Source organism: Amphibalanus amphitrite, unplaced genomic scaffold (genome assembly GCF_019059575.1).
Source record: "Amphibalanus amphitrite isolate SeventyFive unplaced genomic scaffold, NRLGWU_Aamphi_draft 000070F_arrow, whole genome shotgun sequence".
NCBI lineage: Eukaryota > Metazoa > Arthropoda > Thecostraca > Balanomorpha > Balanidae > Amphibalanus > Amphibalanus amphitrite.
Window position 1 is genome coordinate 159,914 of NW_024881566.1, and position 16,256 is coordinate 176,169.

The 16,256-nt window shown below is 54.4% G+C and overlaps 1 protein-coding gene and 1 long non-coding RNA gene across 7 annotated transcripts; both read right to left on the reverse strand.

Moving 5' to 3' along the window:
* Positions 1-493: 493 nt before the first annotated feature.
* Positions 494-11,700, reverse strand: LOC122379051 (mRNA cap guanine-N7 methyltransferase-like). Of its 6 annotated transcripts, XM_043360920.1 has the most exons (10): positions 11,650-11,700; positions 10,496-10,517; positions 4,413-4,605; positions 4,121-4,247; positions 3,767-3,870; positions 3,354-3,506; positions 2,506-2,687; positions 1,881-2,051; positions 1,449-1,566; positions 494-1,147 (listed from the first exon to the last, which is right to left on the reverse strand). In XM_043360920.1, exons 3-10 carry the CDS (start codon positions 4,584-4,586, stop codon positions 977-979), a joined length of 1,200 nt encoding a protein of 399 aa, XP_043216855.1. In that variant the 5' UTR covers positions 4,587-4,605; positions 10,496-10,517; positions 11,650-11,700; the 3' UTR covers positions 494-976. The 6 variants fall into 6 exon arrangements, with proteins under 6 accessions (XP_043216855.1, XP_043216856.1, XP_043216859.1 ...); XM_043360921.1 differs by lacking the exons at positions 10,496-10,517; positions 11,650-11,700 and adding an exon at positions 11,472-11,618; XM_043360924.1 differs by lacking the exons at positions 10,496-10,517; positions 11,650-11,700 and adding an exon at positions 11,556-11,598 and having other exon boundaries at positions 4,413-4,599.
* Positions 11,701-12,682: 982 nt separating this feature from the next.
* LOC122379053 lies at positions 12,683-15,642 on the reverse strand. The gene is made up of 2 exons (XR_006256118.1): positions 15,218-15,642; positions 12,683-14,159 (listed from the first exon to the last, which is right to left on the reverse strand). It is a non-coding gene; the product is annotated as an uncharacterized LOC122379053 (long non-coding RNA).
* Positions 15,643-16,256: the final 614 nt, after the last annotated feature.

The window sequence follows — 16,256 nt, forward strand, 5'->3', positions numbered from 1 at the left end:
CCGCCCAGTAATGGAGTCAGCTTATTTAAAGTCAGCAATGTTTGAATATTTGTAACAAAACAGCGTATTGTACAAAACTGAGATTTCAAGTAACACACATTTGAGACGATTTTTCTCGTCCCATATCAAATCTTTGACAGCCTAGCGGTGCCGTCAAACGGATATCCATATGACGCTCTGCGCTAATGGCGTGCAAAACGGCGTCAAATTGCGTGGAAAGACAAATTTCAAAGTGATCTATCCGACCGGTGAATTCATCAACACGTTACCGTGAAATACAGCACTGGGTTCCACCCGACGAGCAACTGTTCACACACCCATATTGGCCGTCAAATTATGCGAACCTAGGATAAAAACGTGCAAACGAAAACACGACAGCAATGAAACATGGATCGATCTGAAACGGCAGAAACTGTCGAGCCCATAATGAACACCTGCACGCGGGATGACAACACAAACACCTCACTTTGGGGGCGAGATCAGAAAGCAAGGGCCGCGCACCGTGGGCACTGAAAGTAGCCCCAAATGTTCGACCGAAAACGGGAGAATAGCCCAACTGTAGGGCTAAACGGAAGAAAAGTTCAAACAGTTCAACTGGTAGTTAGATGAAACTACCAACGGCTGTTAACACCATGTGAACAGGGAGGAGTTCCTTTGATGCTGCCAGCTATTTTCTACCATCGCGGGGTCATCAGAACAGGCTGTGTGGGCTCAGCTCAGTACCTCAGCCGGAACACAATTAAACCGGTACCGCAGAGACCCTTCCACCGGAGAGCATAACTAGCCGTGACAAGACTTACACCGCGGCCCAATGACATCATCACCTGTTCGTACCTCCCGCAGTTCCCTGAACCCTGTGGATCGGACGTGCGTCCCTCATCCGTCGGCACCCCCAACGGGCGCCAACCGGGAGTCCTTGACACAGCGAGAACCCCGCTCCCTTCCGTCCACCCCGAGCCGGGGAGGTCGGCGGTCGCTACCGCGCCGGCTTGGCCTTTTTAAAGGCGAGCGCCATGTAGAGGCTGCAGGCCTGCCACTCGGCGCGAGACATGGTGCCCACGCAGCGCTCGTGCTCGGCGGCGGCGCGCGCGTGGCTGTACTCCTCCTCCTCAGCCAGCAGCTCGGCGCCGTGCTGTGGCGGGTACGCCTGAGAAACACCGACCGGCGGCCAGTCAGCGAGATAGAAATGGCTCATCCAATGCGATAATAGCCGCAGGAACCTTTAACAGTTATTATGGTTATTGGTCATTGAGACATAAACACAAAAGACGACATAATGCGAAACACAAAGCATGAGAGTCAAAGGATTGCAAAAGCATGCACCTAACGTTATCAAAATAGCCAGCACAACAAAGTTTGCCCACGCATGGAGGCGATTGAACGAAACTTGATCACGAAGAACATAAAAACGGCATGTGATTCCAACAGAGCATATTACAAAAGCTCACCTCGAGGGCCTGCATTTTGTTGAGCAGCATCTTCCCATCCTGCGTGGTCTTGTACGTGCGGAACATCTCATTGAAGCGCTTCTTGTAGACCAGATCCAGGTCGTACTTCTTGCACAGCCTGTGGACGCGAAGATATCGTCGTGTTTTCTGATTATCACCGAACAGTCGAGGAATGGCTAGGGCTGGGTGAAACTGATGGCCGACAAACTGATCTTGGTGGCCACACCGAACAAAATACTGTCCATTGTCCTCCACTGCGGAAAACTACGTATATCACCATGCGACCACCCCCAGCTGAATATGAAACATAACATGGGCATTCTTCGTTTTTTTCCTTGCTTATGGTATAGCCAGGCCCAATGCAGTGCTCACACTAGGCCACCCCTGTCCGTACGAAAGTGTGGACCGATTTCCACCCACCCGACCACTCACTTCTCCAGCAGTGGCAGGAAGACGAGGAACTCGGGGCAGTCGACGACGCCCTCCAGGAAGAAGTCGTACTGCGCGCCGAACAGCGCCGGCGGCCGCCGCTCCGGCTCGCGCAGTCGCACCTTGAACAGGTCGTTACCGAACTGGCGTCCGCCGGCCCGCTGCAGACGCGCCCTATGCAGAAACCAGAGGTGAGAACAGCGACTGCAGCAGGTAATACTGAGAGTCTGAACACCAGCTGTGGCACACTCAGCAGACCGGCACAGTGCCGATTTAGTAATCATGTCGTGGATACACTGACTATGAGTGACTTAAGCACCGATATTTAGTGTTTTTATCATACGGGAGAGTCTGTGAGGGACATTGTTGCGCCCCCGTGATGAACAGTACCGAACTCTAACGACTTAATAGTTCCCGTAACTCTAACGACGGCACCTATCCACTGTTCCGCCCTCAAATGACAGTGCCGATCCTACATCCCACCTGTCACTCTCACTTGTATATGATGGTACCGAGTACCGACCCAGCATCCCCGTCACCCGCATAATGATAACAACCAGTATACAATTCCATGTCCCGGACTCACATGTCCGCACCGACATCCGGCCTCCCCGCGCGTCTCTCTCACATGATGGCGTGTCCGTCTGGCACGGTGGCGATGAAGTAGCCTCCCGGTCTCAGTCGATCTGAGACGTTCTCCAGCATCCGCTCAGCCTGCTGCAAGCTCTCGAAGCCGTAATGCAGCGCGAACTGCACGCTCACCAGGTCCACACGCATCTCCGGCGACCGGAACTGCTCCTGGATCCGCACCTGAGAGGATAGGGGACCACATCAGAGACCCGGGACACTATACCAGGATACCTATTGACTGGCGACCGGAACTGCTCCTGGATCCGCACCTGAGAGGATAAAGGAGCGTCTCAGAGACCCGGGGCAGTGAGACACTGCCTACCGACTGGAATTCGAACTGGGGTTTGAACTACCTACTGAGCTTTAATTTCAATAAAGGTTCTCGTCTCAAAACAAAGTCTCTTGTACAAATGGCTCCACTAACCCCACTGACCCTGAAACAGTCCACCCCACTGACTCCCACTGACCCCTCTGACCCCACTGACACGGATACAGTCTGCCCCACTAACCCCTCTGACCCCACTGACACGGATAGGTACAGTCTGCCCCACTGACCCCCCCCCCCACACACACACACACACTGACCTTGGTACATAGTCTGCCCCGCTGACCCTGGTACAGTCCACCCCACTGACTCCCACTGACCCCACTGACACGGATACAGTCTGCCCCACTGACCCTGATACGGTCCACCCCACTGACTCCCACTGACCCCTCTGACCCCACTGACACGGATACAGTCTGCCCACTGACTCCCTCTGACCCCACTGACACGGATACAGTCTGCCCCACTGACCCTGGTACACAGTCTGCCCCACTGACAAGGATACATTCTGCCCCACTGACCCTGGTACAGTCGGCGGCGATGAACTCTGCGCTGAAGAGCGGCTGCGGGTGTCGCTCCCGCTCGTTACGCTGCTTCATGTCGCGGTACCGGCCCCGGCACTGTTCCACCGACGTCTCGGCAATGTCCACGCAGATCAGGTGGCGGATTTCCGCCTGACGGGGAGGTAAGCGTCAGATACCGATGGAGTTATGAGATCGTAGAGCCTACTCACTTTGTAATGCGTACAATTGCATTTATATTACCGTATTGCAAATAACGCGTGTGACTTTCGCACATAAAACATATCACGCGCAAAAACAATACCAATACCAAACACGCCATTGGTTTGAGCAGCCGTTAGTGTGGCATTCCTAGGCCCTGTGACAGATTCCAGTGGGCAGTGGAAGCCCCTCCTTCCCGGGGTTGGACGGACCTTTTTCCATTTGAGCATGTCTCCGCCCTTGCCGCATCCCATGTCGAGCACGGTGGGCCGGTGGCCAGTCACCGACTCGTCTGCCAGACGGTGCACAAACTCGCCTGCAACACACACACACAGCGTGACGAACTGCCAACGCACCGAGCTGGGTCGTAACGGCCAGCTCAGTACACATCTTACTCAGTGTTCAACAGTCAAAGATCAACAAGCAAAAAAAAAGTAACAGTAATAAATAAGTATTTGTTGCGGTTGAAATTAGAAAATGCGACGGAAAATGAAAAAATCAATTATTCATGAAATGCAATGAAATTTGCGTTATTTTAATGTAAAAATAGCGATAGCCATACGAACCGATGAGCATACTCTTCACCCAGTTGTTAAAGTTTCTGAGGTAGAAGATGGGGCTTTTGATTCGGTCGCGGACACCGGTATTCTCCAGCTGATTGTAGTGGTTGGCAACCGCAGTAGCGAGTCCATCCTGCACATAAACATAACAAGTCACGCTTCGCTAAAACATGGCGTAAACAGGGAACATCGCGAGACAGTGTTTCACTTTTAAACTTTAACTTTTAAGCTCTAGATTTATTTACTTTTTACTCTACAACAATAAGTAGGCCAACAAAACACTAGCAGAGTCCCGTACCTGGTTGGCCGTTTGAACCTTGGTGATTTCGTCATTGCTCTCGGTGGTGGCCTGGGGCTCGTCGGCACTGCCCCCGGGTCCCGCCGACTCCTCAGTTCTCTTCTTCTTGGGGATCACAAAGCCACGATCTTCACCATGCTTCCTTTTAGTCGCTGGTAGAGTTGGCCTCTCCATTATCAACCTGTCCCTGGACCTAGACATTGAGCACAAAAAATGATAATGTGCATTCCACTGCGGTAATATTCAAACTATGAGGTAGGCATGACAATTTTGACAATGCGTAAGTCAAAGGTGCGAGTTGCTCAGCCAGCACGGATGGCGCAGATTCTTGGAATGATAGCAGCGGGCATTCCAGCTTGTCTGGCAATTTTAACATTTTTCAGGGGTTCACATTAATTACTCTCACTGCTGGTGCACTCTCATCACCTAGTCTGCCGCCATACTTCAGCCTGGTTTGAGTGATAAGCACCCTATTCTACTTGGACTGAGACAGAAGCAGACTGAAGTTTTTAAGTAGACTCAGATTTATATGGTAGGTACTATTATGCTACAGATATGGAAGTGTTCCTTTGGGCTGTGAACTTTGGGGAAAAACTAGTGAGTAGTGTGTACTACTTGCCCCAGTGTTTGTCAATTATGCTGCCTCCAGCCTCGCAGATGAGTAACCCTTCAGACATGATCTAGTCATAATTGTCAAGCGTAAATGCCTACCTTCTCTGCAGCCCTGCCAGGAATCAAACCAGGCAGATGGCTGGATCTAAACAAGACTGCATAGCGTGGCAATGTCAGCGATCCTGTTGGTGATGGGGCACTCAGCCTCAGGTGGTGTGTCGTGTATTGTGAGTTCATTGTGGTGTGGTGAGGACTTTGAGTGGAAAGATGTGGACATAGCAGAGAGCCCTGCTGATCTCAGCTGCACTGGTGCATCATAAGTCCAAGAAAATGGTGTACCTATGTGGTGTGATACCGGGGTCGTGGTATCCCGTCACCGGCGCCGATGTTAGAGACGGTACCTGGTCCGGGCTGTACCAGGCCCCGGACTGTACCGGGCCTCACTGTCAGAGGCGGGACGACAGGGGGTCTGGGGACGGGAGGACCGGGTGGGGGCTCGCGCGGTGTGACTGGGAGAGTGCGGTGACGCGTTTCGCGAGGGCAGTGGCCCGTTTCGCGCTATCGGACAAATACAAGCTATTTCGGCCTTACCATGGCTGGAGACGAGGTGCCATCAGTGTCCGCGAGTGCAGTGAGCGCGGGTGCCTTGGACGTCCGCGTGATAGCGGAGTTTGACGGCACCACAGACGTGGTAGAGTGGTGGACCCGCGCGGAACTGTTGTGCGCCCACCGTGGCGTGGACTTTGGAGCGGTGGTCCCCCTGCGTCTCACCGGTGGAGCCTTCGCCGTGTGGGCTCAGCTGCCGGTCGATCATCGAGCCTCCCTGGCAGCCATCAAGTCTGCCCTCTTTGCGGCGTTCGCCCTGGACAGCTTCGCGGCTTACGATGCCTTCGTCACTCGCCGTCTTCAGCCGGGCGAGTCCGCCGACGTCTACCTGGCGGACCTGCGGCGGCTGGCTGAACTGTTCGGTGGCGTGCCGGACCGGACTCTGTCCTGTGCATTCGTGAACGGGCTGCCGGACGCGGCAAGACAGGTGATTCGCGCCGGCTCGCGCGCCGAGGCGTTGGACCTTCCCAGCGTGGTCGCGCGAGCGCGCGCGGTCCTCAGTGACGACCGCGTGGCAACGGTGGCGGCCGCGACGGCAGCGCCTCCACGCGGAGGGGGCGGAAGCCGCGGTGGAACGCAGGACGCGGAGGCGGTGATGGCGGCGCGCGTCCCGAGACGGCCGTGCTCGCGCCGGTGCTGGGCGTGCGGCCGGCTGGGCCACCTGGCGGCCGGCTGCCCGCAGGGAAACGGCACAGGGAGCGGTGCGTCAGCGCCAGCGCCGTCTCCTGCGCAATAAGAGGAGCGCTGCCCATAATCAGGTTGCCGCTGAATGGAGGACTCCGAGACGTGCTTGTCGACACGGGTTGTACGCATAACCTCGCGCACGTGGACATTTGTGATCAGTGGGACCGGCAGCGCTTGCTGATCACGACAATGGGTGGTCACGCTGTTCAGGCACTGGGCGTGGGAGTCGTGACGGTTGGCCGCGTCGGTGGCGACAGTGTCTTGCCTGTGCTAGTGGTGGCGTCGCGACCAATGGGTGTGGACATGATTCTCGGAATGACGGGCATCTCCGCCCTCGGCGGAGTGAGCGTGAAAGGGCCGGGGGATGTGAGGATCAACGCGGTTTCAGAGAGGGTCCCAGTGCGCCCGGCGGGGACCAACAGAGCAGTGGCGCGCCCAGGTGGTGTCGCGGGGGCGGCAGTGCGCTTGGCTCCGGCGACGCAAGGAGGCAGCGGGGCAGTGGCGCAGCCAGGCGAGGCGCCGGCGGCGGCGCGTCCAGCCCGGGCGGCCCAGGTGATCGGCGGGACAGTGGAGCGCCCAGGCGGTGGCGAGGCAGCGGCGGCGGGCCCGGCCCGGGCGGCGCAGGTGATTGACAGTGCAGCGGTGCGCCCAGGCGGCAACGAGCTAGCGTCTGCGGGCCCGGTCCGGGCGGCGCAGGTAATCGGCGGGACAGTGGCGCGCCCAGGCGGTGGCAAGGCGGCGGCGGCCGGCCCGGCCCGGGCAGCGCAGGCGATCGGCTGTGCAGCGGCGCGCGCAGGCGGCGGCGAGGGAGCAACGGATCGCCCCGCTCAGGCAGGCCAAGTGACCGGCGGAACAGTGGCGCGTCCAGGCGGCGCCAAGGTGGCGGCGGCGGAGCCGGCCAGGGCAGCCTCGGCATCGCGCGGAGAGGGGGCGGGGCTTGGTGGCGCCGCAGCGACTGCGTCACAGGACCCGGCCGGCCCGGCGACCGGGCATACCATGCCCGGGCCCAGAGTGGGCGGGGCATCCACCGCGGAGCTAGTGGCCGACGCGAAAGACTTCACGGCGAGGTTCGATGTTAAAACACGCAGTTGGACAGTGGCCTGGAAGTGGGCGGACGGAGTCGCACCAGACTGTCTGACCAACCGGGTCGCCGAGTACCGCGTGCCGCCGTCAGCGCGGCAGGAGTATGACGAGGAGCTCGAGACGTGGCTGAGGAACGGCTGGCTGCAGCCCTACAATGAAGCAGAGGACGGTCCGCCGCGCGGCCTCGTGCCCTTGATGGCCGTCCCACAAGCAAAGAAGGTGCGCCCTGTACTGGACATGCGAGAGCTGAACGGTCACGTAGCTGCATACACCGCCGACTCGGACGTGTGCGCCGACCGCCTGCGGAAATGGCGCCGCCACGGCCGGCGGGTGGCCGTCGTAGATCTGCGGCGAGCGTACCTGCAGCTGCGTCTCGACCGGAAGCTGTGGCCGTATCAGACTGTGATCATCCGTGGTGAACGATTCTGTTTGACCCGCCTTGGTTTTGGACTTAATGTAGCGCCGGCCGTGATGAAGGCGGTGGTGCGGCTCGTCATGGCGCAGGATGCAGCAGTGGAGCGCGCCGTCTGTCCGTATGTGGACGACCTGCTTGTGGATGAGGCTGTCGTCAGTGCTGAGCACGTGGTCGAGCACTTTGAGCGTTTTGGGCTCGAGTGCAAGCCACCGGCACGCGCCGAGGACGGCGCTCGGATGCTGGGACTCCACGTGCGGCGTGTGGCGGGTGAGCTGCGGTGGTCTCGTGACAGTGCTGTCCCCGACCCGCCCGACCGTGTGACGCGCCGATCGGTATTTGCATGGTGCGGCAGGCTGGTGGCGCACCTCCCCGTCTGCGGCTGGCTGCGACCCGCCGCCGCCTGGGTGAAACGGCGCGCCAATGCCGTCACGCGCGGCTGGGATGACGTCACGACCGACGCGCTTCTGCAGTCTCAGATCTCGCACGTGCACTCCCGGCTGCTAGCGGCGGACCCGGCGCGGGGCCAGTGGTGCTGGACCGGGGAGCAGGCAATCGTCTGGACTGACGCCAGCTCGATCGCGGCTGGAGTGGTCATCGAGACTCCGTGCGGTGGCGTGATGGAGGACGCCTGCTGGCTCCGGCCCGGCGACGCCGCAGCGACCCACATAAACATGGCCGAATTGGATGCCGCCGTTCGCGGCTTGAACCTGGCCGTGGCGTGGGGCGTGACAAACATCGACCTAAGGACAGACTCGGCGACAGTGCACCGCTGGGTGGACGACGCGCTCAGCGGCCGCGCCCGCCTCCGGACGAGAGCGGCCGGTGAGACGCTAATCAGACGCCGTGTCGACCTCATTCGACAGCTAGCCAACGAACTGGAGCTCAAGGTCACCGTCACGCTGGTTCGCTCAGAGGAGAACCTCGCCGACGCCCTGACGCGAGTGCCGAAGGAGTGGCTGCGTGACGAGTGTGAAGAGAGCAGGGTATCGGTGACGGCCGATGACGGAGCCGGCGACTCGGCCGCCCGTGGGCAGGTGGTCGTTGGTGCTGGTGCTGCAGATGCCGTCAGGTCGTCTGTGCAATCGGTGCACGAGCGGGCCGGTCACCCTGGCGTTCGTCGGACGCTGTTTTTCGCGCGGCGAGATGTGTCTCGTGACGTGACGAGGGCTCTGGTGCGCGCGGTCGTGACGACTTGTGATGTGTGCCGATCGATAGACCCGGCGCCTGTGCGGTGGCGGCACGGCTCGCTAGAGGTGGCGGCAGTATGGGAGCGCGTCGCGATGGACGTGACCCACTACCAGGGGCGGAGCTACCTAACCGTCATCGACTGCGGGCCCACGCGGTTCACCGTCTGGCGCCCGCTCGGCCGTGCCGATGCAGAGGAGGTCACCGGCCACCTGGAACAGATCTTCCTGGAGCGCGGCGCGCCCAAAGAAATACTGGCGGACAATGACACTGTGTTTCGGGGCCGGCGACTCGCCTCGCTCGTGGCACGGTGGGGCATTGCCCTGAGATTCCGCGCCGTGCACGAGCCGGGCGGCAATGGCGTAGTGGAACGGTGCCATCGAACTGTCAAGGTGATCGCGGCTAGGAGGCGGTGCGCTGTGTCCGAGGCCGTCCACCTCTACAACGTCACTCCTCGTGACGGCCGGACGGCGGACACCGCGCCAGCGGCCGGGGTGTACCGCTACGCGGTGAGAGACTGCGTCCGCCCAGGGCATGCGCCAGTCGATGCCGACGGGGATGGCGCCCAGCCTGCGCCAGCGCTGACTCAGCCGACCGAGACCCGGCTCCGGGTAGGGGACCGTGTGTGGGTGCGGCGCCGCGGCACCCGCTGTACCGAGATGTCTCGGCGCGGGACGGTTACGGGCGAGCTCTCGGAACAGGTGCTGGAGGTGGACGGCGTTCCGTGGCACGTCCGTAACCTGCGACCGCGGTACGAAGCGTCCTCGGACAGCGGGGATGACAGTGAAGAGGCCGACGAATCGCCGCCACTACTCGTTGGCCCCCCGCCGGCCGCACTGCGAGCTGAACATGACGCGCTGAACGGGGCGGCGCCCCCCGATGAGCCACAGACTGAGTCACACGGGATAGATGGGACGGTGCCGCCTGGCGAGGGGTCGGAACCGGTTTCGACGGAAGGGGAGCCGGCGGAAGCGGCAAATATCCCCCCGCCCCGTCACAGTGAGCGTGCCCGGCGACCGCCGCCGCCGTGCAGCTGCTGCACCCAGCCAGAGTGATGACTCTTACGTGAGCGGTGAGCACATGTGCGTTTGATATTGTTTTGTTTGTTTGTATTGTTTGTATTATGTGTTTGTATTGCCGTATCGTGTGTTTATATAATTGTATGTATGATTCTTGAAAATCAGGGGGAGGTGTGGTGTGATACCGGGGTCGTGGTATCCCGTCCCCGGCGCCGATGTTAGAGACGGTACCTGGTCCGGGCTGTACCAGGCCCCGGACTGTACCGGGCCTCACTGTCAGAGGCGGGACGACAGGGGGTCTGGGGACGGGAGGACCGGGTGGGGGCTCGCGCGGTGTGACTGGGAGAGTGCGGTGACGCGTTTCGCGAGGGCAGTGGCCCGTTTCGCGCTATCGGACAAATACAACCTATGTAGACAGTAGAGAAGGAACAGGGTCGGACAGGGAATAATGGAATACATATGACAGTTCTCCTTAGTACAGCTGGTGCAGATTCCTGAAATCTGTAACAATTTAACAAAATTATAGGTCTCATTCAGCACAAGCTGGGGAAGGTTTCCACCCTGAACCTAGCTAGTGCAAAATGGTGCAGATTTTCCAGTAAATATGAAGATGAGGTCCAAGTAGATAAACAACACAACCTAACCTGGCCTAACATTACCTACTAACCTACTAAACCTGCAAACCTACAACCTACATTTCTACAACCTACCTACCAACCTAGATAGATAGCAATAGGGAAGATGGGGAACCCAACACATGCAAGTTAAATAGGTGAGTCAAACCTACATCCTACCAGAATACAACAGCCACTTGGACTTCATCTTCACATACCTATACCACCGATTTCCCACCCTAGCAGGCTTAACTCATTGATTCTAACGCCATTTTAGAGAGACATAGTTCAAATGAAATGAATTAATGGTTGGCCTCAGCCTGGAGCCTGGGTGCCATGCTAAGCGATGCCTGATCTGAATGACACCACAAGCCCACCAATCACCATCTGACTTTCACCGTGCCTAATTTAACAGTGATTATTTCAATTTCAAGGTAAACATAGGCAACAGGTAAGTATCACAGGTAGATTCCTAGACAACGATACAATCATCCCATGTCTAACCCAGTCCCTTCTCACCAGCTTTAGGCTGGATAGATAGCTGAACATAAGTCAAACAACATAGATCTCCCAGTCACAAGCTTGCTGCCAAGTTCAGTTTGGACCTTGATGCCTAGCTAACCCATAAGGCTGAGGCCAAACCGAATGGGGGACAGGGAATCTGAATGCTTTCCAATCTGGGATCCAATACTCTGTAAAACACTGATTAAGAGGTAAGGAATAGGTACCTTTTGTCTTCACAAAAAAAGATTGTTACCCAAATCACAAAGAAAATAATAACATTAATTGGTTTGGACCTATATTGATATCCAGTGGATCAAGTGGTAACCGGATCTCTTACGCTGTTCTAAGCGGCCAGGTAGCGGCAAAGCCATGTGTATCGCCCAGGAATTAAATCCAGATAACTGAGCCTTGGGGAAGTTACCCCTAGGCGAAAATGCTCCCCAAAATGAAATTATTTTCTAATTAGTATATAATGGCATACAATACATATACCTTGAAAAATATGTTCAACGCACCCTGGTATTCGTCTCTTTTTTTCCTTAGCAGGTTTTGATTGGTCACTTCTGTTTCAGGAGAACGAGACAGAACGGCTAATTTACCGAGCAGCAATCAATTTTGAACATTAGTTGGTTTTTGCGCTGTCTGTCTTTTAGCGTCATTTATGAAACAGAAACTTTTTGTATTTGAGTGATGACGTAAATATGATACTTTTATTTTTCATATTTAAATTTCACAATTGAAAAACCATTAAAAGACTTTGATGCTAAAAAAATATCAAAATCTATGAAGTTCATTGTAGCAAAGACTTACTCACAGATATAAGAACGAAAACTTTTTTCCTTAAAATTAATATACGTCATTTGTAAGCATGGGATATTCTGAGTCATCAGCGAAATACGTGGGGCGTGTTTATCGTATCGTGGAAAGCGTTGTGGATTTGTGCCAGGGAGGCACCGGTTCTGACGTCACACGAAAATATCAGTCGGCTGGTTGTGGCACTGCCCCCTGCCGGCGCGACTGTGCTGCCACCTAGCTAAGCCTAGTCAGCCTAGGACGGGACGGTTTTATTTGTTCTCGTCTAGTGGTGCAGCTTGCGACGACACTCGGTCGACATAGCTGTGCTGCAACATACCCCAGGTTCGGAGTCTCTCGGATGGCCAATCCTGTTCCATAACCACAGCTAAATCCCCGCTGACCTTAACCAGGATTGGCCGGACGACGTTAAATCTTCGTAGTTCGAGAGACACCGAACCCGGGGATAGTCTATCGAAGCCTTGGCGGCTGAAGAAAGGCTAGACATATCTCACTTGATTTTGGCGTGGCCAGCCTCACTTCTGTAGTTTTGCTTCACAGAATTATGCGTCCTATTGAGTTTCCGGTTACGTAGTACACGACCACGTTCAGGAACTCGATGTTTTTTAGATACATCACGTAATGACAAACTTTTGGCAGCATTTACATTGGTTGCCTGCATATTTTGGTGAGGAAAAATCGCTATCGCAGTAGTACAGTCAAGACATACCACAAAGGATCAGAGCTAAAGCAGCATTATTAACCAAAAGTGTATTGCATTGATCACCAGCATGTTCGTAAAATAAAATACATCAGGAATAAAGATGACAACCAAGCCGCATGGACACTTATAACAAACATGAACGATAAAGTGGCAACACAAATGAAAGAGAGAAGATGAATCTGCCCTTCGCAATCGCCAACTTAAAATAAAACTTCAAATATACAACAACAGACCTCTGTGCATTAAAAGAACACGAATACACTCGCTTTGTCGTCGACACATAATGGGAACATCCTGGCGGCCCAGCCAAACAGCGCGCCCGCCTTCGAGTAGGAAATAGCAGCGGCCGCAGAAGTGGCCAACAGATAACTACCACATTGTTCGTCACGCCACCTGCACTGAAACGTACCAGCTATTTAATCGTGAAATGTAGCTATCCATCCAAAAATGATGCACTACACCAGCACCACCGCACAGTTAGCAGATAGGTACGGAACGCAGGTCCTGGTCTCTGTCTCTTCCGAGTAGGGTCTCCGGACCGGTCACCAGCGCCACCATCTCCGCGCGGTAGCTAAAGCACAGCTCTCCGGCCGGGGCCCGCAGTTCCTCGGCCTCTTCGTCCAGCCTTGTCCTTGTTTTGACGTGAGTGAATGTGCAAATGTTTTGAATGATTAGATCAGCAGCCGCGGATACGGATTCTGAGCAGTAATCGCCACGCACTTTGTATGTGGATCGCTCTTAAATGTAAATACAAATACAAATACAAATACAGCCAGACCAGCACGGCTCCCGCCCAGCACCTGAAGACTCCGCCCTCCGCAGATCCGTCCGTCCAAAGCCGGACAGCACACAGGGGGCAGGAACGCGAGGTGCAGCGTAGCCACGCTTTCCCTTTCCGCCGCCGTGGCCCCAGCCCGGATCGGGCACACGTCCAACCGGAAGGTGACGCCAGCCGTCTGTTGGCACGGTGGGATTCTCGCTCTCGCCCAAGCCTGGCGGCCTCGCAATCTCCAGCCTCGGACCGAAGACAGGCGCGCCGGTGCCGAGGCCTTGGCGGTCGCGCGCAGGGGGTCCCCTGATGGCAGAGCCAGCGCCCTCCCCAGCAGCCTGGCAGCCAGCGTCCAGCTTCTCTCCTCCATCGGAGAAAGTCGGGCTTCCGCCATTAGTGCGTGGCACGGTGTTGAGCGCGGACACAGGTGATGATGCGGCCACCTCTCGCAGTCCTCGCTCCAGAAGATTCACGTGCGAGGGGGCGGCCGCCGGCAGCCACGCGACGGCAGCGTGTTCGAGCGCCCCTCGGACGTAACCGATTGGCCACCGTACTAAGGGCACCCTCGTCCAGGCCCCAGCTATTCAACCAGGTCGACGGCGCCGTAGCCGTCACTCGAGCCACGCCACAGAGCTCACGCCTCAAAGCGGTTGGCTCTCCGGTCCTCGGCATCCGGCATCCGCAGTGATTTGGCGTAGCCAGGACAGGTGAGATGCCGGCCTCAGTCATAACCGGAAAGCCTGTAAAAAAAGCAATATGTGATTGACAAATGGAAATATATTGTAAGCATAGAGTTGAGAAATCATGACGCACACTGCATTGTGACAGTAGATACTTAAGTGCGATTGGCACAGGAGGGACTTATTGTCAGAAAACAATGAGCAATTGAGGCATTGATTTGGTTCTGTAGGTAGCTACCTACCCTTCACATATGAATGTGGATGATTTGTACCATTAAGAAAAACCATAGGCGTAGGAGCGGAGGGGGGGGGCATGCCCCCACTTTTCAGCTATGCTAATTTTTAAAGTAAAATATTTATTTTTCATTTAAATTCAAAACTAAGAGCAAGAAATGGTTCGGCAAGGTGAGATGAGCACGAAACTGCAAAGAATTTGTTCATAGGGGTATTACAGTTCCCACAAAGTGACATTGAAGTTCTCTGCCCCCCCCAAACTTTACGTGAGGTTCCTATGCCCATGGAAAAACACATTGCATTATGTGCATCAACACTTAACCCTTGCACGAGGGCCACAAAGCCCACTATAAAGCCCACAAGACACCATCTGAAATCAAAGCATGACAAATGATAGCATGTAGGCACCTGACCGCTGACCTACTACATATAACCTACTGGACAAAACATACCACATATATCAATATGTATGTGCAGATAAAGTATGAATGCTAGGTTGATACCAAGGCTGTTTAGTAGGTTGTAGGTATGCTGAAAGGATGAAAGATGGGCATTTTTTCAAAAAAAAATATCTGATCTACAGTTCATATGAACATGCAACATGGGGTTAGGTAAGGTTTGATTTTTGTTTTGTACCAGACTGGAAATAATACAAGTTATGCCTAATATGTCCGGCATAGTGGCGGGATTGCGCCGAAAATTTCAGCGCATGTCAGGCGTAGGTAACTTCGCATGCGCCGAATTCGGCGCATGGCGGCAAACGCCATAGCCTTGATCGGTAGATGTGCACATGTGCTTTATATAAAAAGGGTTTAATTTTTGCACAAATAGGTACCTAATTTTTGGCGCAAATTACACAGAAATTTCAGTGTCTGGGTACCCACCTTCCTGTCAAGTTGATACTTGACACACCATCCTGCTATCTGAGGCGGCCCAGGAACCAGCTCAGGCAATTACAATGAAAGTCAACAGTCGTGCGGGAATTACACCACTCCCCATTAAAATCTGATATCAAGTAATTAGTTAATGACGATAATCCCGCCACCACAAATCTTATGAAACACATCAACATTGACCTTTGATATTCCGAAAAGAAATACCCATCATGATTTAAGGCGAACGTGTTCTTACGCAGCTGTGACATAAGCTGCGCATACGAAAAACACCAGCTAGACCAATTGATGGCGAATAAACCTGTTGATGAAGAAATACTTGTCTCCCATTGGTCTGTGAACACAATCTGCAGGAAACGCAGCTTAAACTACAGTAAAATTTTGCAGGAAATTCTGCAGAAAGTAAGAAAAATGCAATTTAAACATATTTAGCCAATGAGTCTGGCCAATCTGTTAATATATTCCGATAGATATTGAGCACGATCAGTCATTTTGAAAGAATTACGGTCCGACTCTCTTTATTTTTAAAGCAATGACGCATAATATGATTATTGAAAAATTGACAAATATATTTTCTTGGAGGGAAAAGTGGGACTAGCGTTAAGTTAAAAATCAAAATTAATACACTGATCGAGACCTCGCTTTCAAAAGTATATATCAGTGCATTTTCGCATCGAATCTCTCTCAATCATGAACAAACATGGGCAAAAACAGCAAGATTGCCTGTTTTGTCAATTCACACATTTTCATATTTGGGGGCAATTTTAAAGTTGATGGCCAATCTTTTCAAAGTCAACATTTCCACAGGGAAAAATACAGCTATTTTTCTTCCAAATTCATTCATTTGTAGAGTCCGACTCTCTCTTGTTTTCTCGCAGTTTCCGTTGTGATTTGAGAGAAACGATCATGTGTATCATAAGCGTTTGGCTCACTTCAAGACGGCAGAATTTGCACTTGCATTTTCTGCCGTGTGGAAGACCAGAGGGAGTCAACTAATTTATGACAGAATGTGCTTAAAAAATGACTGGTG

What these genes read in the sequence shown, in the direction of transcription:
- LOC122379051 (XM_043360920.1), bottom strand. Translation starts at nt 4,586, where the DNA reads ATGGAGAGGCCAACTCTACCAGCGACTAAAAGGAAGCATGGTGAAGAT. An exon ending in ACATGCTCAAATGGAAAAAG is followed by an intron (nt 3,507 to 3,766) that starts GTCCGTCCAACC and finishes CCTCCCCGTCAG; the next exon opens with GCGGAAATCCGCCACCTGAT. An exon ending in ACAAAATGCAGGCCCTCGAG is followed by an intron (nt 1,148 to 1,448) that starts GTGAGCTTTTGT and finishes GGTGTTTCTCAG; the next exon opens with GCGTACCCGCCACAGCACGG.